Raw genomic sequence first — 25,773 nt, forward strand, 5'->3', positions numbered from 1 at the left:
CATTCGTAGTTAAAGTTCTATGGTTCGTTAGTTACAGTGATAAAATATTACGATAATTATTAAAATATAAACACGGTATTAGAACGGTATTTTACAATATTTTTTCTTCCTAAGATATTTAGCTTCGGAAAGGTTAAACTTTTCTCTATCAGCATAAAACGTATTAAAAAAGGAGGGTAGATTAAAGGATGATCGTAACATTAAGAAATAGAAGAAGAATTACAAAAAAACTCGATACATTTCGATAGGATGTGTTACAGGAATATATCGGTATTAGTGTTTAATCTTTATCTTGCAAACTATGGGAGGAAATGTATTCCATCGGCTTCGTACGTACGTGTTTCAGTTTATTTATTAAATTATTGTTTGACACAGGTTATCGTGTATGTCGTACAGTGAGAGTTGTGTGTATGGGCAATAATACCTATCTATAATATAATAGTAGAAGTAGAATTAAAGTTAATCCATTTAAATACAAGTGCGACACGCGCGATCAAAGAGGCGTAAGGAGAGAGAGAAAAAGAAAAAGTTAAATCTACGTCTCGCGTTTTTCATTTAATTTCTTTTACTTTTTTCCTTATTTATTTATTTATATATTTATAATATTTCCACTCCTTACGCTTCGTGATGCTGACATAACGGATACAAGGAAGATATAACGAATCGTTGTTGATTTTTTTGCGTGTATAATATTGTATAATATGTATGTATGTGTATATATTTTCATTTTTTGGGTTGATTAATCCATTTAATCGAACAGCGACGGTGTTATGCGTTTTAAGATGGTTGCTTCTTTCACGTTGCTTGTTCATTAATGCTTATCCCTTTTCGGTTTTTGCATTTATTTGGTTCGTTACGACGGGTACTGCGTTTCGTTGGCCAAGTATTTTGAATTTGCGACGGGTCGTTGGGCGTTGTCATAATACAATTAAATAAGATGACACGATATTTCGATACTGTTTCTTTTCTTCGTTGCTTCTTCCTTGCGATGTTCGCGGTACGGCCCGTTGGAAACTCTTCTCGGCTCTTTCAACTAACGATGACGTATCGAGGCTCTTCCTTTTCTTCGTCGTTTGCTCGTGACACCTGTCACACAATCGTGGAACTGTATATTCTCGAAAATATAAATTTACTGAATTATCCGATGATCGTTTGAAATCTCACGATATTTCCTTAATTGTACGCTTAGATACGTGGTGCAAGATGATGGTAACATCAACTGGTATTATTGGATTGCAGGTAGGTAATCAAAAAGCAAAGAATTATGAAACAATTTTGTGTAAGTTATTTTTAATTTTTCATGATTTTTATCTTGTAAAATATAGAATACAAAATAAAATCAAATAGTGTAAAATTAATTGATCTAATTGAAATTATGATCATAGGAGTCATAGACGAACATTAAGGTAAATAACAATCGATCAACAATCGTGTATCGTGTATTTGATTATTTCTAAAATATAACTAATAATGTAGTTGAAATGATCCATTGTTTCATCTTATTATTTTTTATCTTTATTTTAAATCACATTCGCCCAAACTTACATAACTTATTCATCAAGTACGTACGTTTCTAAAGACGACGAGGTGGCGTTCGAAGTGGCAAAGGATGGGGTGTCGATGGCGATGGAGTTTTTACAGGTCAGACCTCGTCTCCTGGACGAGGTACACCTGAGAACCGGGCACGCTGGAGGTGGTGACGAAGCTGCGGTGTTTTGCGCGGATCAGAGTCAAGTTGCTCTCAGCGGTATCAGCACGATCTTCAGCAGCCTCCAATTCCCTTTGGAATCGGCGGACCCTGGTCACGCTTTGCTGGGACATGCCTTCCTGTTCTTGCAGTTGCCTCTTGTAGATGTTCACTTTCTGGCTCGCCTTGTCCAACGATTCTTGTAACAACGCAATGTTCTTCGCGTCCTCCTCTACCTGAATCATCACCTCCTTGATGTTGCGTTCCTTCTTGCGGAGAATCTTCACAGTCTCGGCATGTCGGCGCTTCTCTTCGTCAAGTTCCAGCTCTAAGTCGCGGATCTGTCAGAAGAATAATCGAAGAACGTTGAATTTGCTTTGTGGAAATGAAACATTCGTGTGGCAAGGTAGAGGAATAATTTATAAAAAATTGGATTGGATGTTATAAATGTTTAACTGTTTCTCTGTAGCATAAGTGTAATTAAATAGGTGAATTTTGTAGATAGGACTACGGTAAAGTTTCAAAAATCTGTCGTCTTTACATTAATATTTCATTAATGCTACTAAAAATATTTGGTACCAATAAAAAAGGGTTTTTTTTTAAGAATAATAAATTGAAGATGATCTAAAAATTTAGTTGGAGCAACCTTTAATTTAAAAAACTTAAAACTAGATTCTTGCAGCCTATGGAGAGAAGAATGCAAACATTTTTCATAAGATGAATAGTCATTTATAATTTCTGTTACATATTTTAATGAGTTTAGTTCTATTGCTGTTTGAAAATAACAATGCCGTCCACAGGTACAAATCAAATGAAAGGAATCTTAAACTCACCCTAGCCTCGAGTTTGCTGATGATACGCTTGCCACCGACGATAGCGTTTGCCTCGACTTCCTCCAATCTCACGGACAGGTTCTTCACTTCAATTTCAAGGGACTTCTTGATGGCCTCGATCTTGACGATACGTTCTTGTTCCTCGTGCAGGATCTCCACGGTGTGCTTCAGTTCGGTCTGTACCCGTTGGTATCGCTCGTCGCTCACTCTCAGCTCCTTCGTCACTTCTTCGTAGTCTCCGGCCAGGGTAGCCAGTTCCTGCTCGAGTTTCGCTTTCGATGAAGCGATGTTCACATTTATGGTAGTCAATTCGTTGATGCGACTAACCGACTCCTCGTATTGCTGCTCGACGGTTCTCTTTGCACGGAGGGCCTTTAAAAATATTGTTAGTTATGTTATTTATTATCATGTGGAGACGAAAGAAGAATAGGCATAGTGCAGACAAGCGGATTTTACAGTAATGATACTACATGATTTAGTTTTTTAAGTAAATGATAATTCGTATTGGTAATTGAAACGTTAAGCAGAATATGCAATTAATCTTTTTCTGATTTATGGATACCGTGTTTGTTCCATTTTTTAAGAAGATCTTTTATATTAAATTATTTTTCCTTGCGTTGTTTTGTTATAAATATTGGATCTTAGTATTAAAAAAATTAAAAATGTCGATTAATCCGTCACGACGTTTTCAATAATTTCAGTATACAAAGTTTAAGAATAGAGGAATCAATTTAGTGGCAGAGGAATCAAAGTTTTATGCAACTGGTTGGTATATTTGAAGTTACCTCTTAGCATTACCGTTTAGTCTAATGTATTTATAGCTTGCCTAACATCAATAGCTCATTCAAGCTATCGAATGGAAAATCCTGACGTTTCGTTCATCCATTATATCATTTCATGGTTCGCCTATCTAATCTGAATTTAATTTGTTTTATTCTTTAATTTAGAGATAAAAAAATCAAAATAATAATAAAAACATCGAAAATTTCTTTACAACAGAATGCATTGTGAAAGGAATACCTGGAGACTTTGAAACTAAATTCAATCAGAATTTTAATTCACTACAGCCCGAAATCTCTATTAAAAATATTAAATTTTTATGATAAATTATTCACAGAATTTACTTACAGATTCGTAATTGCCGCGTACTTCCTCTAGCTCAGCTGTCAGCGATTGCAGGCGTCGTTGACTGATACCCAGTTGGTCTAGGGTTACCTGTAGTTGGCGTTGAACTTCGTCGTAGTGGGCTTGGAGTTCCTACAAGATAATGACACAGCATTTAAAATACATAGTATTTTGCCAAATATGCGTCATTCTTTCTTTAGTTGCAACCTGTCACTCATATAACGCACAAGTTTTCGTAAAGGTGTCATTACTACAGGTGGGTGAGAATTCCACGTATGTATCGACTCAGAACTAATTTTATCGATACATTTCGTGTTAGGAATTAATTTCTTTGGCAAAACTCCAAAACTAAATTAAAAAGACGCATTAGAACATTTCATTAAAAGTATACGCGTAACATTGAATCGCCTAAATAGAATGGTTAAATAATCAAATATAGCAAAGTAAAATTAAATTTGACCATTTTGTATTGATAAAAATCTGTTCTTTAACTTGAATTTGTCTCATCGTATTTAACTCGTTAAATGCCAGATAATCAGGCAACGTATTAACATAAACTTCCTTTTTACTCTATTAGGTTCTACTTACGGTCAAAGTGAGCGATTGCTTCTTGATGGTCTTCTGTAAGTCGATGTTGTTCTTGTTGGCAACGTCCAGAGACAGTTCCAGTTCGGTGATCTGGATCTGCATCTTCTTCTTCACGCGCTGCACCTCGGACTTCAACTTCGTCTCCGCCTCAACCACGCGGGCATTCAGCTGCTCGATCTCGATACTGGTCTGTTTGCTAATTTATTTCATTCCGTATGAACAATACGATTACCCCTTTCAAACGTTTTAGAAGGTTTCAAACCAGATTATTGTTTCCAGGTGACAACAGCAAGAATTTTGGATCGTCGGAAGATACCACGTCTTTCTCTCGTTGGTATTGTTTGCGAGAAAACCGCATCATCGGTGAATATCCAAGGTTAACACGTTTAGAAATGTTTGACATTTTACCAGTAACGTATTTAGTAATGCAACGAGTGTTAGATTACCGGGATGTTTTGAAACATTTTGGTTGAGCATTCTTTGTGCTTTATTTATTTCGATGCAGAGTTAGTTCGGCTGCTTTAATGCATAGTTAGTTTGGCAACGGATGCAGTGATTTCGGAGGCATTACCATATCACAAGTGGAAAGTGTATTTATGTAACAAGGAAGATGCCCGTAATTTACTTCCGTGTTTCTTTGACGTCTAGAAAAGATGATGGTTATTTCATTCGATATCGAAGTCAAAGAGTTACGAATTTGCAGCTACTCTAAATAAAATTCGAATTAAAAGATCTCAAAATTGAATAAAAATCGGAGTCAAAGAATCTAAATGTAGAGAATAAAAAATATTTGATGAAAAATTTGATGATGAATATTTCATGAAAAGAGATGATTGTTATCCCGCATAGAGGTGAATTTTTCTTATAAGCATGTGCCGATGTTCTAACCAAAACTTCAATGAAACCTGTAAAGGCATAATGAGTAGAGAAAAAAGTAAAACAAAAATTTATCTAATCAAAACATTTTCTTCTTCAACAAGTTGTTACTCGCCTAATCTACAATTACAAGCTTCTGAGAATCAAACGACAGTGCAATTACTTCTCATTTATCGTTTATTCTCTTCATTGTTCCGTGTCACATTACTCTTACCCACACGGTTAAACTAATCTACTAGAATTTCCATCCTTTCAAGCGGGCCTGATTCCCAGGCATCCGTATAATCGTCTCGGTCTGGTCGGGTGTCGATACCTCTTGTCCAGGTAGTAGTTGCTCGACTTCTCTTCGTATCCTTTCAGCTCCCTGCTCAGACTGTTCAACGGCGCGGTCAATCTATCCTCGTCGAGCAAATTCCTCGTTCTCTCCTCCATTAACTTCAGATGATCTCTGCAGTCCCACGAATAATTCGCGGAGGCAGTCTCCCTCTGGTACTTTCTAATATCAGCCAATTCTTGACTCTTGTTCAAGTTCTTCATAGCTTCCGCCATTAAATGGAACTCGATCGCTCTAGCTGATTTACCACGCAGACTTCTTCCATGATCGAGGGCGTCCTGTACCTCGGACATGTGTTGCACGTCTCTCAGCGATCGAAAATCGATGTCGGCCATTTCACGTTCCAGCTGTCTAGCTTCAGCTTTGGTACGTGCACTATCCACCAGCAAGGGCAACGGTTTTAGCCTGAATTCTTCAAATTTTCGTGGAAATACTTCTCTAGTCACGTGGCTGGCCTGCGCCGTCTTCGACAAACTGAAGTCGGACCGATTCGCTATCTTTAAGAAGACGAAAGCACCAGGTCAGACCCGTGCTCGTATAAATCACCCCCACGATCTTCGCGGTTGATCGTCAATTTTGATCGTCACGTTCGATCGACGCGATTAATCGCGATGATTAGGAAAAACAGAAAAAGATGTCGAGACGAAGAGCGAAAGCGAGTAGAAATCGTGGTTTTCACAAACGCGACCCTTTCCTACGATCGTTCCCTGGTCTGAGGGTAGTCTCGACTGAGCCTAAACTTAGCCGCAGCGGTCCAGAATTCGAAAGTGACCGATGCACACTCTCGATCGACTCTCTCTAGAGACTCGAGAACGACTGCCAATCTGAGCAGGCTGCTAGCTTCCCGGCCCCGGGACACACGGGACGCGAGATGGATTTTTTAATGTACGCGCCGCGAGACTTGGCACCCTTCTGAGTTGCGTCTCGATTCGTTTCATTGCTTCCATTGTAAATTACGGAAAGATCTAACTGGCTGCCAGATGTTACCGCTTCCGCGATATATATCTATTTCCTTACACTGAATCTGTAAATATAAGAGCAATGGCGGAGGCTGAGGTTTCACGGTATTAATAACAATAAGAAATTTAGGAATTCCCGCTTTCTATCGCGCAACTATAATAGATTTCATTTTACGCCGAAGATTTCTTGCCAATGACTCGCTCTGACCGTGTTAAATTAAGATTTGGTGACAGTGGGGCGGCAATAGAGCGTCACAGGCTCGAGTTATTGAGCTGACAATGAATTATAGAAGACTTTCTAAAACTAGAACTTTCGAGAATAATACGATCGGTTTCTAATCCATTTGATTTATATTCCCGTTTATGTTTCGAAATTTTTATTCCAGCGACGGTAGGATTTTACCTTTCGACTCTGTATCATGTTCTACTGGATAAAATTTCAAGGATAAACAGAAATGTTGAAGATATATTTTAAAATTCAGAAGAACATTGAAAAGTGATTTATATAAAAACGTTGACTATATAGGCAGTATATATATATTATCGGAAACATATATTATAGAAACAAATAAATAATATCTGTTTAAATTTAACTCGTGCATTTAGAACTAAACAATAGCGTAAACAGTAACTTATTTGTCAAACAGGATACTGCCAACTCTTTCATTCCACTATATTGTACAGTCTTGGAATTCAAAATACGTCAAATATTACATCTTAATGTGTTCAAAGATATTGAAGAAAATGGATTGTACCTATAGATATTCGTATCGCAAAAATTATATAACTTAGTCTCTGTAGTCGCTATAATATTTATCACTGAATCAAATATTTCAAGATTATTCTAATGTATCTGATTCTTAAAAATTATGTAATTATGATTATGGAATTTTTAAAATTTACGTACTTATATAACTATCTCTGTAACGTTAAGTAACCGCACAAGCAATGCAGTTTTTCCGGTACATATATTAGATGCAAATAATGTCTAGATGTAATGTCTTCCTTTATCTTCTATAAACACTTCTAGCTTTTTCTAACTCCAAGTTCCTTGTTCCTCTTTCGTAAAACTTGTTATTGCGACGTACTGCGTCACTTCACAGTTTAACTTCAACTTTTAGAAAAATCTCACTACTTATGGAACGATCTATACATGCGTTTGGCCCCCGGAAGTAAACGTCAAAATCCAAAAATTTAAAACATAGCATAAAGTAAATCTCATCGTACGCCCATCACTTCCAAGCCAATTCTCAAACAAAGAAATCCCATTCACTTGAATTATACAAGCCCCACCCAAGTCACCAAATCGATTTTCAACGACCATGACTTTCCTCTCAAGAGGAATTCATTCCTACGCCTGTTCGATTGACAGAGGTCTGTTTAAAAGACGGCAACAGCCTCGCCGAGTATTCAGCGTCGTATAAAGTCCGTCTACGTTGGTGCAGTTCCTTCCGTGACGCCAAATTTAGCTAACGAAAAGGTCAAGCAGTCGCGAAGGCGCCTAACCGCGCGAATCGACCGCTTTTCCACGCTCGAGTCGGCCTAACTTTCGCTCTCCGATCTAGTCTCGTACCTTGAACTGGGACAGATGATCCCTGGCCTCGTCCTCCGCGTCGATCGCCCGTCTGATCAGCTCGCGTCTCGAATATGTTTCAATAGGTTTGCTCTCCCATAACGCTCTACCATCTGACCAGGGTAATTCCGGTGGTTCTGTTTTGCGAACGCAATAATCGCGTGGCAACGAGGAACATCGAGCCTGCCGGTCGATGTGATCCAGCATCGGTTGATAGAAATTGATCCCGTAATTGTAGTTCTTGTCGTAAATGTAAGTGGGCCAGTGCTTCCACTTTGGCTCCAAAGGCACGTGCAATGGCGGCATGTAGCTTGACATGTTTGTTTGTCGCGGTTTTTTCGGTTTCTCTAGGTAGATAGGTTTTTTTTTATTCACTCGAGGATTCCCTTTAAGCGCTCTTTGGAAATTGTTTTCTCCTTAAAGGATTCTTCACAAGTTTTTCGATTTACTTGAAGAGTTGTTTGAAAGTTTCTTCTGATTGGCAGAGGAGTTCGTACGAAGAGAATTTCTTGGAAGATGATCGACGTCTCTTCTTCTTTGCGAAGCTGTTTTCTCTGTAGCAAAATTTCCCTCAGTTTGTTCCAAAGCGATTTCTGACAAATTATTTCTCTCGAGTAGAGTATCATATGATTCCGAAGCTCTTATAGGAAGTGTCTTAAAATATTCTTCGTTTTTATTTTTCCTGGAAGTATTGCTCTCTTCGCTGAAACTTTTGTATCGATCGTCTTGTTTACCGATTAAATCTTTCAATCGAGTAAAAATTTTAATTCTAAATTCTCCAAACCTATATTTGAGATTTATCAAAGCTTGGATTCCTCCTTCTGCGAATTCTGTCTTTGCTATTATTACAATGTATAATATCACAAGTATCGATCTTCACTGGGAGATATCGACCACCGACAAACTGCTTCTTCGAAATGTACACTTTGACGAGTTGGCGGATCTAGTTTTTCGAGTATTTGTATGGGTATTGTTAATGTTTCATCCAACATCTACCTTGAATAGAAAGGATTGTCGTATTGTATTTCTTTCGGTGTTTGTGGAGTTAAGTGTGTTAGATACAGGACTTTGTTTTTATGGGAGATACCCTGATTTTGTTACTCACAGATTTTTCATTGTCGAACGATCGGAGGTGACAGTTGCTACGAAACGGTCGAGAAAAATTAGGCCGGTCAAGCGCGCTGCTATCTTTTGTAGTTTTTCCTTACGATTGCCACATTGAGAACGGCCAATCAGCACCTCTCGGCTAATAATTAGATCGTGACTGATCGGTGTTGAACGACGTTTATTAATAGTAGGATTGCGTACTCTTTATGCATCATCCTCAATTAATGACCCCAAATAATCTTTATGTCATTACAGAACGAAGATACTCTTTAAGATGTCGTTGAAAATGGTTCATAATGTTGTTGTCAATTTTTCATGTAAGTAACGTCGTGTTTATTTCCTTAACGATGTTCTTAATTGTGAGCCTAATTGTAGCGTGGTAACAACGGTATTATTTCTTTGGAGATGTAAATATGTATCTTTTCGAGGTGTTCATAGTTAAACTTTGACTATGAATTATCACTTTGCAGTTGTAATTCCTTTAAGCACTCCTTTTGGAAAAATATTTTTCGGAATAGAAAAATAGAATATGTACAGTATGTTGTAGTATTCTTTGTATCTTCTTTCTAAATGATTTACATTTATTGTATTTTGTATTCGTTGCACCTAAATGTTTGTATTTTTATTAATACCTTTCATCAGGTCCCGTTTTCCTCTTCAGTCAAAGAAATATATCGTTCCTTTTTTCGTAGCACGTGGTTCTTACAAACCCCATTCACAATGACATAATCAATATACGTGTGTATCGGGCATTTGGCATTTCGGTACCGATGAGATTCGAGCCAAGCAGAAACAAAGTTGTGTTTGATCATCGTTCGATGACGAATCCCGTTTGTCAATCCATGCTGATTGAATTTCCATTTTCGTTTAAACAAGTAACTAGATCACAACAGGATATTCACTTGAGTGTTTTCGATCGATACAAAAATACCTCGGATGATTAATCGATGCGGCTGATCGATGACAGAATTAACCGTATCTTTATTAATAGGTGGATATCATTGGTTAGTTATACCGGAAATAAAGCCAACTGCATCAAGGCTAAGTTAAAAATTCGCATACCCGTATAGATACTTTTCAGATCTACGTTCGTTCGAAAAGTGTTTTGAAAGTAATACTGGCTTATAGATTTTCTGTAACACTTACGTAACTTGTATGCATGTTAAATAATAGTCGTGTGTAAGTGTGACATAGATCATACAACTTTAGAGGATAACAAATAGTATAATATTTGGAAAATGAAAATTTCTACTGGAAATTTGATCTCTGGTTGAAGTATCGAATTCTTTTAAATGTTAAAAATTATTGAATTTATCATTGATTTTCTAAAATTACCATTTTATTACTATAAATAACGCATATGTTTTCTAACTTTATATTTAATCACCGGCTGTGGATATGGCCCAGAGATACTTTTAGAACTGCATACTTTGTCAAAAATGTCATAAAATATTGATTTATCGACTTCAAAAATTATGATTTCATTGAATAGAAATAACTCTTTTCTGGCTACTTCTCATTTAAATCCTGGTTTAACCTTCGCTATTTTAGAATTACGAATGTTTCACATGAACCGATTGCTCTCCTAATAAAAAAGAAGAAGGACGTATATCGTCTATCATCGTATGTATGTAGCACGAAAGCAGAAATAAGTCTCATAATAGCACGGTTCGATATTTTCAAAGAAGAGATAAACGGAGATAAACGGAGAGATCATTACATCATATTAAATATGTCACCTGGAAACTATATTCGCTATGCATTTGCAATAATAACATCGTAGAATTAAACATCGGTGTTAATATCAAAAAATCGTAAATTATTAATATCGCAAATTATAATGAAATTTGAATGGACAATTTAAGGAAAAGCACAACAAACGCAATTTAATTACTTACCGGATGATTTCGATTTCTTCATCCTTCTCAGTCAGGCGGCGTTCGTAATCGTGACGAAGTTGGGTCAACTCAGCAGACAGTCTTTGAGCGCGCTGTTCTTCGATCTTGCGTCCCTGCGATCAATTTTCTTTTACAAACAATTCTATCTTTCGAACTTTTCAATTTCCCACACTATAGCCAAATGATTTCTAGAAGATAATATGATTGAATGATATTCCTGGCTATCATTCCACTACTATTTTGTGAAATTATATCAGGTCGTATCATTTTCTTTTAAATTAATAGAGAAATTGTGATTAACTTAATTTCAAAATGGTAATATATTATATACTGAGAAAATTTATATACTGAAAAAAATTCGACTGTAAGATAATAAGCGATGGTTCTAGTCATTAATTTCCCACTAATCAAAGTTAAGTGTTGCTACTACAAATCGATCAATTATAAGGATAATGTGTATTATAAAAAATTTAGAAATTTAAAAACACTAAAATAAATACCACTTTAAATAAATAAATTCCACTTACTGCTTCGGCTTCTTTGTAGGCGGCAGCGAGTTCCTCACGCTCGTTCTCCAATCGACGGAGTTCGAGTTCCAGTTCGTGAAGTCTGCGGTTCATATCAGACAGCTGGTTCTTGGCATCGGTCAAGTCATCTAAAATAATAACGCGGTAATTGATATAAAATTATTTCTATACGTCATTTATGATATTTTATTTACTTTTTTAAAGATAAGAAATTAACTACACACACGTCCTTTCCATTTACTTGATACGCAATGGCGGATAAAAGATACTTTAAACATAGTATTTGTATAAATATAGGCAATTTTTTAATTCTTCTCCTTTTTGATTATAGAATCTATTTTGAGATATATGCATGTTACATTTATTTATTATTTTTGTCAAATTTCGCTATTCTTTCGTATGTTCAGCGTTTAAACTTTCTTTTATCCGCTACTGTAAGTCATCAGACATTTACTGTATTTAATTTTAAATATAATACGCGTTACGCTAGATTTACAATAAAATCTTTGAAACCGAGTACAGTCAATTTTTCCGTATAATACAAATAGTTAATGAATGCCATCGATATTTTGTATTCTCATCTTTCACTTATCCCTATTTTGATCTTATTAAATGCTTGATGATTTACGGACGAGTGATAATATAAATGTCAGATAAATATAAAATAGAGAATAGAAAATGAAAAAATATCGATCGATCGAGTCTTATGAAATTGCTCACCTCCCAATTTCTTGTTCTCACGAGCCAGTTGGTCTTTCAGCTCGCGAGTCTTGTCGAGTTCGGCGTTGGTGCGCTGGAGTTCTTGTTGTTTGTTGCGGAGATCACGTTGGCTTTGTTCATACATTGCCACGCTTTCATCCAAGCGAGCCTTGAGTTCGATATTGATCTTCTCCAAGTGTTCCACACGTTTCTGCAGTTCGCGAGCAGTTCCATTGGCCTTAAAAATTGATAAATTCATAAATAAATAAAATGCTGATTGTTGACATTGAAATATCATGTTACGTATAATTTGCAAATTGTAAACTTTTCTCGAATCAATCGTACTTTTCCACAGTTGGCAAACAGATAATTAAACAGATTAAAATGTATTCAATCTTTTACGAATATTTTCACCTAACTCAATGTTTGTCCTACAACAATGCTTTATTTATACATTTTGTTCCGTGAAAAACTATTCTAAACGAAATCGTATTAATCGAGTTATCAATCGTATTCGACAATTGTATTGAAGAAGGAAAATAATATAATTTAGAGGTTGATTTATGTGTGAAAAAGTAGCATAGGATGGTAGAAGTTTCGGAACTGTACCTTTTCCAAGTCGATGATCAGCACTTCTACTTCAGATTGGAGGCGGGATTTCTGCTTCTCGAGGTTGTTGATCTTGACGAGCAGAGTTTCAATCTGCTCTTCCTGTTCCTGAATGCGAGCTCCGTATTTACGACGTAGTTCCTCTACCTGTAAAATTCAGTCGACCTTTTACTCCAAAGGTCCAAACTAACAGAAACTCTGTCTATATATATTTATGCGCTTCGAAGCAACGATTGCTTTTGCTTCTAAAGTTTCGAGTTGTTCTTTTTAGTTACCTCTTCGGCACGAGCGTTAGCTTCGGTTTCATACTTCGATCTCCAAACTTGCACTTCGCCGTTTGCTTTGACCAATTGACGTTCAATGTCCAAACGAGCTTCCGATTCCTCTTCCAATTGAATGCGAACGGATTCCAATTCCGATTCAACCTGTCGATAATTTTATAACATAAATGAAATACAACTTAAATGTAATTTAAATGTGTCACGTCTATATGTATAATTTTCTAGAGAATTAAAAGAATATATACCTGATGTAAGGAGGCCTCGACCAATGAACGACGACGATCCTCATCCTCGAGACGACGACGAGCATCTTCGAGCTGACCCGCCAGCTGAGTCTTCAGGTAAACAGCGTTCTCGATGTTAACCTATGATAAAACAAATTATTATAAAATCATTAAAAAAGCGTAATACCAAGGACGAGCTAGAGATACAACACTGATCGCGTTATCGATAGTGTCGCAGATAATTTTAAATCGTTAGGACCATTTGCCAGAAGTTAGGAAAACTTCTTTTCTCTTTATTGACGCAAAACTGATGCATTTGTATCAAGTATGACTTTCAATTAATTTGAAATTATTTACCTTCAAGTCCTGCACTTCCTTCGTCAATTCGATATTTTCCTGTGAGATCCTGGTTTTGTGGTTGGTGATGTCGATGACGGTACGATTCAATTCTTCAATTTTCACGTTAAGCTCGGCTACATGCACTTCCAGTTTCTCCACAGTTTTTATTGACATCAATTTTTCTTTCGTGACGTTGTCCAGCTGGGCGAGGAGTTCGTATACCTCTTGTTGGAATTTCGATTTTTCCTTGTCAGCTCTGCAAATATTGCCAATAACGTGTTAGTGGAATTCTGTCAGACGCAGACAAATTTTTGCCGGAATTTAATCTTTTATTTCTTCGAGCAGCGTTCTTTATATCTTCCAATGGAATGTTTATATTATATTTCTACATATTACATTTTATATCACTACATCTTTCGTCAACGATCGCTTTCTGACCTGTTTCCCTCAAACTTTTTACGCTATTCTTACATCTATATAAATCATTTGAAATCACGAGGAATCGAACGAAATTCCACAAGGTGTCATCGTTAATCGCCATACGCCTTACAACAGTGCCAACAAAAGCAACAGCTGGAACCTTTCTCTTTAAACAATGTCCAAGAACAACATCTTACAAAAATACTTCATTGAACGGACCCGACCTAAGATGTATGTTTCGTCCATTTATCTAAATCATCAGCCGTTGGTTATTTCCAGCTCAAAACTGACATCTAAACTCTCTATTGATTACCATTAATCTTAGAAAGACGAGAAAGAGACTTTCTTAAACCCCTAAGAAAACTAATAAGAAAATCAAGAAATAAGCAATTTCTTTCTCCTGCGCGCGTAAAACATGTTCCACTTATATTCCTACGAAACGAATAAAATATTTTTTCATTCTGCAATTACACTTACGATGAATACTTGTCGTTAAATGTCCTTTGCTCGAAATAAAACGATAGAAAACTGACGTTGGCGTTTATAAATAGAATCACGACTTATGGTACACGAAATATTCGAAGATCGTTTCTATCATTTAAAGTACCGATCGATGAATTCGCATACCATTTTCACTGTCCTCCACATTTCTAGACTTTCTCTAAATTCTTCATAAATACTTAGTATCGTTTTCCTTTACATAACGAATTTCTTAACCCGAGATCAAGAGAAACTTTTACGTTTACTTTACTTTAACGAAAGAATAAAGCATCATGAACGATATACAATATAATTGCAACCGTAATCGAATATTACGGTCCACTTAAATGTTCAATTTGTGATCGATAACGCGATCAAATCAGCTCGATTGAATCTTCTCCTTTCCTCTTTAATCTTTTAAATAGAAAAAGTATCTTGTTCCTGCGCATCCTCCTTCGCATGTATGTTGACAAATCTCTACGAACAAGATGGAAATAAAATACAGAGACAGAGGAAGAGATAGGGAGGATCGGCTAGCGGCGATATCGGTGGTCCACCTACACGTAACACACAGAGGGTGTAAGGTGTCGGCCGATTCCGAGGATAGTGGGGATCCGGGCCGGTCGCCTGTACTAATATGGCGCGGCAACACAGGGTTGTGGATTGCCGCGCGACTCGCACGGTTAAAAATAGTCATAAGCCGAGTAGCGGCCGTGCGAGCAAAGCGTCTCGCGGGGGGAATCAGCAGAATAAAAACGTAAGAGCAAGAGGAAGGGATGTAGCAAGAGCTAGAGAGCGAGAAAAAGGGACAGAGAGGGACGGAGGGATAGAAAGTCGTAAAGGGGAAAGTTGCGAAAGTCAGGGCAAATGGTGGAGGCAGTGGCGAAGAACGAGAAGGAAACGAATAAATAAACTGGCGAGTGTTTATGCATTTATGGGACGTATAAAAATACGGAGAACGTCTATAATACACACAAATATATACAAGTGAACTATTTCAATTTTTTACTTTTACTCCAACTTTAACTATTCTAATGCAGCGTGAGAAAGTATCTTGATTCGACTTATGGTAATTAACTTTGCCGTGATAAAAATCGTATCCGAATGTTGCAAGATAAATTGCTTTAGTTTATTTTGATATATTCCTTATAGATACAAGATTAATCTATGACGATGAATAAGTATTTGTTTAGGTTCTGTTTCTTCGGTAATGTCTAGAAAAGTATGCGAATTTGCGTAAACGTCTCTAGTAGATGAAAAGTTTGAAAAGGGTTAGAAGTTGCAGAATGACAATACAACGACGAGACAATGAAAATAATGACAAGAAACCGAAACGACGACAAGAGAATTAAAGCTGCAGTTTCGATTCTGGGATCGGAAAACAGTTGGAAGCCGAGGAATTCGTTCGGAAACGAGGTTATACGTTTTGAGAGAACGGCGGAGGGAGTGTACAAATACGAAGAAAGAAGAAACAAGACCGCGTGTGTGCAAGGAAAAGATTGCAATCGAAGTAATAAAACTAGCAGGGGAGGGGTTTATAGGATAGGTAAACGAGAATCACGAACGGAAAGAGTTTACTAAATTGAAAAAGATGGAACGTGTATGCAATCTAGGAAAGAGAAAACGAGGAAAAAGAATAAAATTGAAGAGAAAAGGGCAGAACAAACGAATAACAAGAAGATAATGGAAGCTGTGTAATAAAGAGAGCGGCGAAAGCAGCTTGAAAGATGGGACAGAGCTATTTTAAAAGGCATTTTAAACGCCCTTCTTGTACCAACAGGTGGAAACTTTTTGTAACGCCGTGCAAATACTCTAAATACCTCGTGTTTCCCTTTATCCTTATTTTTTTCTTTTTCTCTCTTCTACGAAGGTAATTGAAAGAAGATCGTAAAAGGGAAAGGAACCGAGGTGGAATTTGCATCTTCCTGAAAAGTCACGGAAGTCGATGAAACGGCCATTTTACGTTTATAACGTCGTAACTAGTCTTCATTTATTATTTTCCAGCGTCGTTAATGGCGACTGGGCTGTTCTATTTCGCTGGTTGAAATATTAAGAGGCAATTAGCTGTTGCTTCGTCGCGATACCGTTGATGTATAAATGTCGTAATTGCTTTCGCTGGAGGGTACATTTAGAACGGAATCCCAGTTGGGCTCTAATTTCAGGCCGCATTCTTGATCAACCATTCCACTTGTGCGCGCTGATGCTACAGAAATACGTTCGAAAGAAGCTTCCTGATATTTTACGCCACGGAACGTGATTTTTTAACTTTAAAAAGTGCGACAAGGAACCGGTTTCGTCGACTAAACTCGAGGAAAAGAATCGTTTACGTTCTAAGCTCTAAGTTGTGTTTTAATTTGTATTCGTGAAGTATGTAGAAATCAATGAATTTTAGAAGAAAATTGCACGATCATGGAAATGTCAGATTTAAATAACACGAATTGGAGACAAAAGTTTCATATTCCCCAGATAAATAAGTAATATGTTTCTGAATATAAATTTGTGTTGGAAAATAGTTTGATTAGAAGTAAAAGTAAACGCGTCTATTGAAATTTATATGAAGCGGTGATTGGTTTATTTTTAGCATTGTGAAACGAGAATAGATGAACTTCCTCGGACACAATTTACCAATAAAGTGAGATCAGGAAGAGATAATCATTTCTCATTCATCTTTTACAAACAATATATTATCGCGAGCCAAGATTATATCGTCATTAATGCGTTACTGTGAAAGTATTCTGTATACTCAATAATGTTCATCTTGTCTTCTTGAATCGTGATTGAATTAAATAGAAACTAAACGTATACATAGTGTCAGTATCATTCGAGAAATCAATGGCGTTTATTCCACGTTACGCGATACATCCGATTTGATAAAATCCCAATGAAGCGTTAGTCTTTGCAATAAAGTCAGATTTTTCTCCATATGAAACTTGTGTCGAATATGTTACATATTTAGTATACTCAAAATTGATACGAATTTTAATTACGATCTCTCCTACAAAACTTTTACCTAATCGTCACTCTAATCGTTGAAACATACTCCCAACTTTAACTTTAAAAAAATTGCAACTATATATTACGCAATGATAAGAATACTTTCCCGAAAAACAATCCTCCGCCCTACACTGTAAGACCATAGTCAAACATTGGCAACCAAAGAGAAGAGATTTAAAAAAGTTTCTACCACTAAGCTTCCCGAGACTCGATAGAGACCACAGACAGTAGACACGCGAAATAATAGACAGCGTCTAGATGACAGCTCGATAAATTCACGAAACGGAGGCGTCCTTGTAACGAGCGATATCGCGCATTGGGGCGCCGGGACGTCGAAAAGTTGGTTATGTTTAGAAGTGCTGGGGGAACGAGTCTACGCGTATTTCAGGTGCGAGTAACTTCGTTGTTTGGCCAGAGGCCAGTATCGTCGAGCATAATTCCCGCAATTTTCGAATACGCTTTCGTTCCGCGCGATACTTGCTATAATTAACGATCCAACAGTGATTCATCCTTGTTTTCCATTTCGTTTCTTTCCACATTTTAATCCATCGTCTTTCCCTTCCTTTTCTGTGTTTCTCTATCAGTTCGATAATACACGAGCAACGAAACTGGGTTTCGACGAATCTTCGAACTTCCGGTGAACTGTTTATTGACGCTTTGCACGGCGTTCGCGCGCTTTGACCTCAAAGAACGGGATCGCGAGGCCGCGATTTTATTTTCACAGGTGTATATAATTAACCACGGTTTATTGGTGTTCCTATTCCAGCGTACCTTACACCCTATCGAGATTCGACGCCTGTTTCGACTCCCTCGGACAGAATGTTATCGCGTTTCGTTTCGTTGCTCGGATTTAATATCGTTTTCAGTGGATTCGTTTCAGCAGAAGGTAACGTGTACTCTCGTAGCGTTTATATGAAACGTATCTGGTCAAATAATGCCTACTTCGGTCGTGTATCTGCGATCTGACGTTAACTAAAGCTCGGGAATCAAGTTTTTATCGAATATTTGAAATTATCGAAGTTTTAGATATTAGAGTTATTGAAAATACGCTTTTACGCAGCAGCGATGTAGATTGGAATTGTGGAGAACGAATTACTAGGAATACACGGCGAAGTATATTTTTGGTTAACTTTGGATTATTTTAGAAGTGTCAGGTATAATTTGTATAGTATCTGGTCATGTTTGTGTTCGATATGATGCCGCACTGAAAATAGAACGAAGATATACCAAAGGTAATTGAGTAAATGGTTATGTAACTGTTTTTAGTATCGTTTGATGAATGTATCGGACTAATTGCTTTGGTAGGTGCGATGATACGAAGAAGAAGGTACGTATTAATATACCGAAGAACAAATATAGAGAATATCATATTTTCTACTAAACTTTTGATTAACCTGTTGTGTTTAGATATATAAAAATAAATTTTTTTGAAGGATTATAATTTTGATTAATTTGCTGACCTGGCGCGTGCTTTCGAAAGTTGATCGATTTGATCTTGGAAGTCGACAACAACTTCCTGGTGTTTCTTGCGCAGAAGATGCGCGGTTTCCTCGCTCTCGAGATGAACATCTTCGAGTAGTTTGCGCAGCTTGGCCAGTTCCGTGTCCCTCTTTTTGTTAATCTCGAACTGTTTAATTGTAATAGAGATCGTTAATATCGCGTTATTAATGAAATTTAATCGAATGAAATCTGTAAATCTAAGAATTACACGATTATATTACGTGTTTCGTTGGAATGATTCGTTCTGAGACTTACTTGAGATTCGGCGCCACCCTCTGCCTCTTCGAGACGTTCGGACAGCTGGATGACTTGCACGCTCAAATCAGCGCGCTCGCGTTCAATCTGCAGATTAAATAGAAAAGATTAAAATCTATCAGTTAAGAGACACAGTGATACATAAATGAATATTATAGAGATTTTAATTGCTTTTAATTATTTTAGGAGTCAACTAAGCATTAACATTTAATTAGTTTCTGTGTAATGAGAAACAAAAGCTTGAACTTTTTCCACTTATTTTTGCCGTTTTGCTTTCCTTTTTGTGATCATAATCCTCTGTGTCAATAGACGATCTTTCTATTATTACACTTTAAATTTAATTTAAATAAAAGATAAAACAAATGTTTAAAACGTAGCTAAAACTTCGTGAAACTAAAATTTTTTATCGGGATATGCTTATCATTATCGACTCGATAATCGTATCGTGAATTTTGAAAATCTCTGAAGCTATAGAAAGCACAGAATGAAAATTTTCAATTTCTGCAATTCCTTAGCTCGTTTAATATTTAAAAATAACTCTTCGCGTACTGAAATATTCCATTTACGAATTCTTGCACCACTCGATCCAAACATCAAACATCTCTACCACTTCAAAAAGGATCAAGGATCGATCGTTCCATTTCCCTGATAATAAACATAAGAAACCTCGTAAAACATTCCATAACGCGTCAAGAAACGTACCACTGATATAAGGAATTCGAATCGTTTCTAACTTCTATACGTCGAGTATGAATTCATCGAGATGGCATTCTTGTTGATACACGTCGAGTGTAATCGAGACGCGCGGCATTGTTTTGGAAAGAGGCCTCGAGAAACGATGCGAACAGCTCGGTGCAAGCTTGACGTCAGGTTTCTTTGGACCGCGAATAGAACGATCTAATTTCGTACGGACTGCCTCTATATCGGGAGCTTTATTCATATTACAAACGAGGCGTTTATCGAGAAAAGAGAGTCGCGCGACACCACCATAACTGTTAGTTCTCCAGAAACCATTAACGTTCACCATGGTTCTTGAATGCTGATATTATTTATTGTTAAAATGTGACTTGTTGTCCCGAAAGAACACGTAGAAAAATATTAAAGGAAAATAAAGAACTTATTTTAACCATGACTCTTTAACCTTGTCTCTGATAATAGAAGATTTATCGATCATCGACCGGAAAAATAGTTTCCAGTAGAAAAACCCAACTTGATGGAATTTAAAGTTGGACAAATTTTTTATTGTTAGAGGATAAATAATTAAATTTCTAACTATACGAAGTGGTGAAATTTAGTATGAGCTTTTTGATAAAAAATTTATTATTAAAAAATCTATTATTTGGTAGTTTAAATATATAGGAGACTTTATATCCTCGTATCAGGATACTTGTATAGTTAACTACACGTGTATGGATATTTAAATATCAGGAAATCAATTCAAACGATAATCGTAATCAAAGTAACAAGAAGTCGCAACATTATGTAATAAGAAACGCGATCTAAGCAACGTGGGCTGTTTATTCTGCACGAGAATAATTAACCGGACACTTCATCGGATGATACGTGTTAAATACGATCATAATTTCCAAGTTTTTACGGTTTCGAAGCAGGGAAAATGTCGCTGGCACCGGTTCAAATCACGTATTACAAATAGCATTACGAATCTGATTTCCTTGAAGTTTGATCGCACAATGAAACGCAAAGAATCTTCCAATTTAACGCTCTATTTAAACAGAGACTATCATTGTTTCTAGAATATTAAACTCTACTACTCTAAAATGTATCAAAAGTTTACGTTCTAAATATTTTTAGAATCTTCCAAATTTTGATACGTAAATAAAGAAATTTATTATCTATAATTAATTTGAAAATTATATTTATATATTTTGTGTCACGTTGAAAGACAAAATTATTCGATGATTAATCGACGAATGATATTTTATGATTCGAACAAATTTCAAGTTTTCTTATTATCGTCTTTTAACTTCTTTTGTACGAAGTAAATTTCCGATAAAAGTATCAGGTTTTCTTGGTTCTGTCTTTTTAAACAGGTAGACGTAGATACTTGTTGGCCGAACACGAGAGAGGAATGCGAGTTCGTACGCTGAAGAGGCGCGCATCCCCAAAAATAGCTGCGACTCGAGAGCTGGACATTTCGACCTACTGCTCCCCACTCTATGATGGAGAGCAGGCCAGCCCCGCTTTTTTTGTATCAGTTTCAAAATTCACAATACCCGGATTACATAAAGTCTCAGAATTGACGTTTACTTCTGGCTGTTTTAGTATTTTTATCTATAGAATCGCGACGTGTGCTTAACTCGAATTCCTTTCGATATCTCGATATTAAAGAAAACGGAGAACGTCTTGATCAAAATATTTTCTGTGTTCTGTAAACTAACCGTGGTAATTATTTACCCACGTGAAAAAATATGAGTTACATTTTGCATGCAGGAATTATTCTTCACTATCGAAATAAGAAAAAGGCAAAGAAAGATAGTAATCACTCCCCGCTATTAAAAAATTGAAAAATAAAGAAAGATACAAAGATAATAAATAGTATTCTACTATAATTCGAAGCAAGGAAATCACACGTTTCACTAGAAGAAACGATTCGACATCAAACGATCAATCGATCTCCGTAAGAATAAGAATTCACAGAGGAAAACTGTTGGAAGAGGATCGATCGAAAGAAAACTCACCCTCTGACGCAGCTCTCTCTCAGACTCCAGGTCATCCTGCAGCAGGCGGATTTTGTCCTGAAACGAGAGGCAAAAAGGATTAGAGCGTATCACGGACCACGTTACAGAGGGTCGATGCTTTACGTAATCGGCCGACGAGAATATCCAACAGACCGAGGCTCGGAAGGTATTTCAGAAAGACGGACAGCCTCTGAAACGGGTTGACTCGCGGAGGGAACAGGAGGATCTTCGTTTTCAGCGACCGTTCATCGGGGTCGTTTCTCAACCGAGGAACCAAGGAACGTGCACTCGTCTGTACGTGTTCCATAACGAGATCAATGGCAAACGGTTCTTCTCGAGTTGAAAGAAATAAGAAAAAAGAAAAAAAAAAAAAAAATGAACAATCTTACTTGAGTCTATAGACGAATACACGTTTCCTGGTTCTGTTCTTCGAGTTTTCTTCCTTCTGTTCTTGAGTTTTTTCGTTGAAGCCACGAGATTGGCATAATCAGGGTAGCTGAAGACGAGCCATAAGAAGATCCGGATGGGATACATTGATCAAGGTTCTCGATGAGAACGCTTTGTGGATCATTCGAAGATGTCACTCCTTCGTGGCACGATCGTCATTTAGGACCGATATTTACGACTATTTTCGTACACGAGCAATTTGATAGCTACAGAACCGTCTACGACACTTTCGTTCCTCGTCAGGGTTGGCACTAATATCCCTTATGGTCACTGAACTTTCTCGCGTCTCACTGTCCCCGAAATCGGTCACTGCTCGACATTTCACCTTTTCACCAGCGATCACTTCCTCTACGTGATTTGTCCTTCTTGTTCTTTCGTCGCGTCGTTCAAGGAAACATAAATCGAAGGACTTCCTCCGAGAACCCCGGTGTTTCGATCCTCTTCTCGTTCTTCTGTCTCGCTCTCTTCGTGTTGCATCATCGGGCAGACTTGGATGAACATTCTAGGTTCGCTAAAATCTTGGATTCTTCGGATCAACGAATTTAGACCTAACGAGAGGTACGTAAGACGTCCTATCATACATTACATTTCGCAAAAGATACTCTCGACTATTACCAGTGAAATACCTCAGCTATTACGTGGATGGAACATTAATAGTTTTGTTCGTACGTTTCAGCGATTCTCCCGTTCCCTTCCTATTCTTAGTAACTAGTTGTAAGCGATACTTCTACAACATGGTAACTAACCAGTTTTTCAGAGACTAATCTTTGTTAGCGATCTATTATATTAAAAATAAAGAGATGAAATTAAGATAAAAAAGTCGAATTAAAAAGAGGTCATATTTGATATATATAGAACAGTATCTAAACGAATAATAGTTTAAATAATTATTTATGGCCATCGAAAAGCAACGAAGAAAAACGTAGCATCGTTGTGCTGTTAAACGTGACTATCTTATATCAAGATACCTTTTAAGAAAAACGAGTAAAATAGCATTCGTTTCTGCGGAACTTACCTCCAGTCTGGAGAGAGCGCTCAGGTCGGTGCTGTATTCGATGCTGACATCGGCAGTACCACCGCCGGTGGAGCGGTACGTGTACTTGGAAGCTTTAGCGACCGCTGAAGACATCCTGTTCGCTAGATTCACTTGCTATTTTCACCAAGATAATTTGTCCCCGTATGGAGCCGAGAGATTCGTTTCTTCCTCGGTCTTTTCTCGCCTAAAAGCAGCCTCTTACGTCGATGCGTCGGCTGTTACAGTCGTTTAATTTCTTTCAAACAAAAATATAATCGTCGTAATATAATTTTGCTACCACTTTTCTTCCTCCTCGCCGCTTCTTGTTCGGCTTGTTCTTCGTCTTCTTTCTTATTCTGTTCTTCTTCTTCTTCGGGGTTTCGGAGCCGACCAGCGCCCTACTCGTAGTGCGCGACCCGTCGTCGTTCGTATGGCGCGCCGGCGGCTCCATGGCTTCGTCAAAATGACGGTTCCGCGCAAGCGCGTTAGATCAGCGACCCCCACCAGGAACACGCGACGACGACTCGTCATCGTGGTCATTCCTCGTCCTCGTCGTCCGTCGAGGGGAACCACTAACCGACGACCACCACCGTTACTCGAACGCCCACGTTTCCTAGCGTGTCTGCCAAACGACCTCCTGCTTAGGGAAACGGCTATGCCGTGTTCAATTGCATTTTATCTACCCTTTTCCTTATCTTTCTCTTTCTCTTTCTCAGCTTCGTTCTAGAAACGTTACGTGTTTTCAACGTCCTCTTTAGGTTTGCTCGTTCGTTGTTAGGTGTTCCTTGTATATGAAAGAAATGAAACGGCTGAATTTTATAGGGATATGGATATGAGATGGAATAAATTGTAGCGATTATTAAGATTTGGGTGGAATAGCATAGAATAATATATTGTGCGATATATTGCATTATAATCGTTGGTTTGCTATCTGGTAAATCTGATGTTATTATCGTCGTCGTTGTCATTATCATTGGGTGGCTTATGACCGTGCAATACATTAATGATAATCGAAACATCGTGATTTTACTTTTGTAGAGTCAAATGTTAAGTATCTTTTATAATAAACGACGTATCGACGAACAATGACGACTAATTAACGAGAATTAATTTCTGTTTTCATTTGGAAAAAGGCAGTAATTTTTAGAATGTAAATAGTTTCATAACTCGAGTTACACATGTATTGATAAATTAAGAAGGGAATGTCGACAATCGTTGATAATATGGGAACAAAAACGTTATAACGAATTTGTTGTCGAAGAAAGAATTATGATGAAATAGCCAGGATTACCATTCCATAAACATCTAAAAAATAATAATATACATATTTCATGTCAGTAAAAGAATTGATTTAGACTGTAGCATTTCAGCCAGTCATCGCGCTAAAAACAGTATTTATAAATCATTTGTCCAGATCTTGTACTTATGAAGTACAGAATATTCCCAGGATCAAAGAGAATAGAAAAATATGTAGTATTGCTGTGTTATTGAGCTGAAGCCAGCAATTTCGTTAATGCAAGGTTGAAGTTTCCATATTATTTTATTTTCAGTTGTAATCTACTTATTATAATCCAGTGCGTCACTTTGTAAATTTATTGCGTCTTATGCTTATTGCGTCTCATATTGTTCCAAATATTGAGATCTCAATATCTCTTATTTTTCTTGGCATGTTTACAAAATAACATTCGATAGTTAGATACTATATGTTGTGCCTTTCTCTACTGCAATAAACTGACACTAAAAATAATACCATATAGCGAAAAAAAGCATTTATCTTCTTTTATAAAACATCGTTTAAGATTAGAAGAGATTATCTCTTCTAGAAAAGATTTATTTCAGCTATGGCACAATTTTTCTTTCGTTTCGAAAGCTTTTCGATATTTAACTAAGAAACATAAATACCAAAATTTCGAAAACGTTAACGTGACTAACATTCGGATTATGCGCGAAATATAAACGTTCATCACACACGAAGTAATGCAGAATAATTTTCAGTGCAATGAAGCTTCGAAGCTCAACAGGTGTACCGTCTCGTATCGAAGATCGTTTCTGAGTACGAAATTATCGTAGCTCTGGACGAATAGAACCAGAATCGTCTCCTAGCGTCCCACGCTTCGCATTTCGTAGAATTATTCGCTTAAAGTTCGACCTCTGCAACCGCGTCTCACTTCGTATACCGATTTAGATATGCCGTACTTGAAAAGCTGCAGGGTCATCGGTTTCATTCGTGGATCGACCATCGATGAGCGAGAGTCGTTGACATGTTCGAATCTATAACAACATGGGCGTAAAAGAAAGTGCTAC

The 25,773-nt window shown here is 37.2% G+C and overlaps 2 protein-coding genes and 1 long non-coding RNA gene across 3 annotated transcripts; all 3 read right to left on the reverse strand.

The window, feature by feature from the left end:
- Positions 1 to 334: 334 nt before the first annotated feature.
- LOC132910371 (paramyosin, long form-like) lies at positions 335 to 23,927 on the reverse strand. The gene is made up of 16 exons (XM_060966022.1): positions 23,470 to 23,927; positions 22,008 to 22,064; positions 19,309 to 19,395; positions 19,014 to 19,180; positions 13,678 to 13,915; positions 13,342 to 13,461; positions 13,091 to 13,240; positions 12,816 to 12,962; positions 12,228 to 12,444; positions 11,508 to 11,635; positions 10,981 to 11,093; positions 4,234 to 4,429; positions 3,649 to 3,777; positions 2,521 to 2,892; positions 1,570 to 2,028; positions 335 to 1,086 (listed from the first exon to the last, which is right to left on the reverse strand). Exons 1-15 carry the CDS (start codon positions 23,581 to 23,583, stop codon positions 1,636 to 1,638), a joined length of 2,628 nt encoding a protein of 875 aa, XP_060822005.1. The 5' UTR covers positions 23,584 to 23,927; the 3' UTR covers positions 335 to 1,086; positions 1,570 to 1,635.
- LOC132910383 (paramyosin, short form-like) lies at positions 5,180 to 9,525 on the reverse strand. The gene is made up of 2 exons (XM_060966050.1): positions 7,976 to 9,525; positions 5,180 to 5,940 (listed from the first exon to the last, which is right to left on the reverse strand). Exons 1-2 carry the CDS (start codon positions 8,291 to 8,293, stop codon positions 5,362 to 5,364), a joined length of 897 nt encoding a protein of 298 aa, XP_060822033.1. The 5' UTR covers positions 8,294 to 9,525; the 3' UTR covers positions 5,180 to 5,361.
- On the reverse strand, positions 22,071 to 23,456 carry LOC132910409 (uncharacterized). The gene is made up of 3 exons (XR_009658767.1): positions 23,081 to 23,456; positions 22,397 to 23,002; positions 22,071 to 22,299 (listed from the first exon to the last, which is right to left on the reverse strand). It is a non-coding gene; the product is annotated as an uncharacterized LOC132910409 (long non-coding RNA).
- Positions 23,928 to 25,773: the final 1,846 nt, after the last annotated feature.

This window comes from Bombus pascuorum, chromosome 1, assembly GCF_905332965.1.
Source record: "Bombus pascuorum chromosome 1, iyBomPasc1.1, whole genome shotgun sequence".
Classification (NCBI taxonomy): domain Eukaryota; kingdom Metazoa; phylum Arthropoda; class Insecta; order Hymenoptera; family Apidae; genus Bombus; species Bombus pascuorum.

Excerpts from the sequence above, each read along its gene's own strand:
- LOC132910383 (XM_060966050.1), bottom strand. The coding sequence starts at position 8,293 with ATGTCAAGCTACATGCCGCCATTGCACGTGCCTTTGGAGCCAAAGTGG. Across the intron at positions 5,941-7,975 it reads ATCATCTGTCCCAGTTCAAG|ATAGCGAATCGGTCCGACTT; the intron begins GTACGAGACTAG and ends GTCTTCTTAAAG.
- LOC132910371 (XM_060966022.1), bottom strand. The coding sequence starts at position 23,583 with ATGTCTTCAGCGGTCGCTAAAGCTTCCAAGTACACGTACCGCTCCACC. Across the intron at positions 13,462-13,677 it reads AGGAAGTGCAGGACTTGAAG|GTTAACATCGAGAACGCTGT; the intron begins GTAAATAATTTC and ends GTTTTATCATAG. Across the intron at positions 2,893-3,648 it reads TACGCGGCAATTACGAATCT|GCCCTCCGTGCAAAGAGAAC; the intron begins GTAAGTAAATTC and ends ATATTTTTAAAG.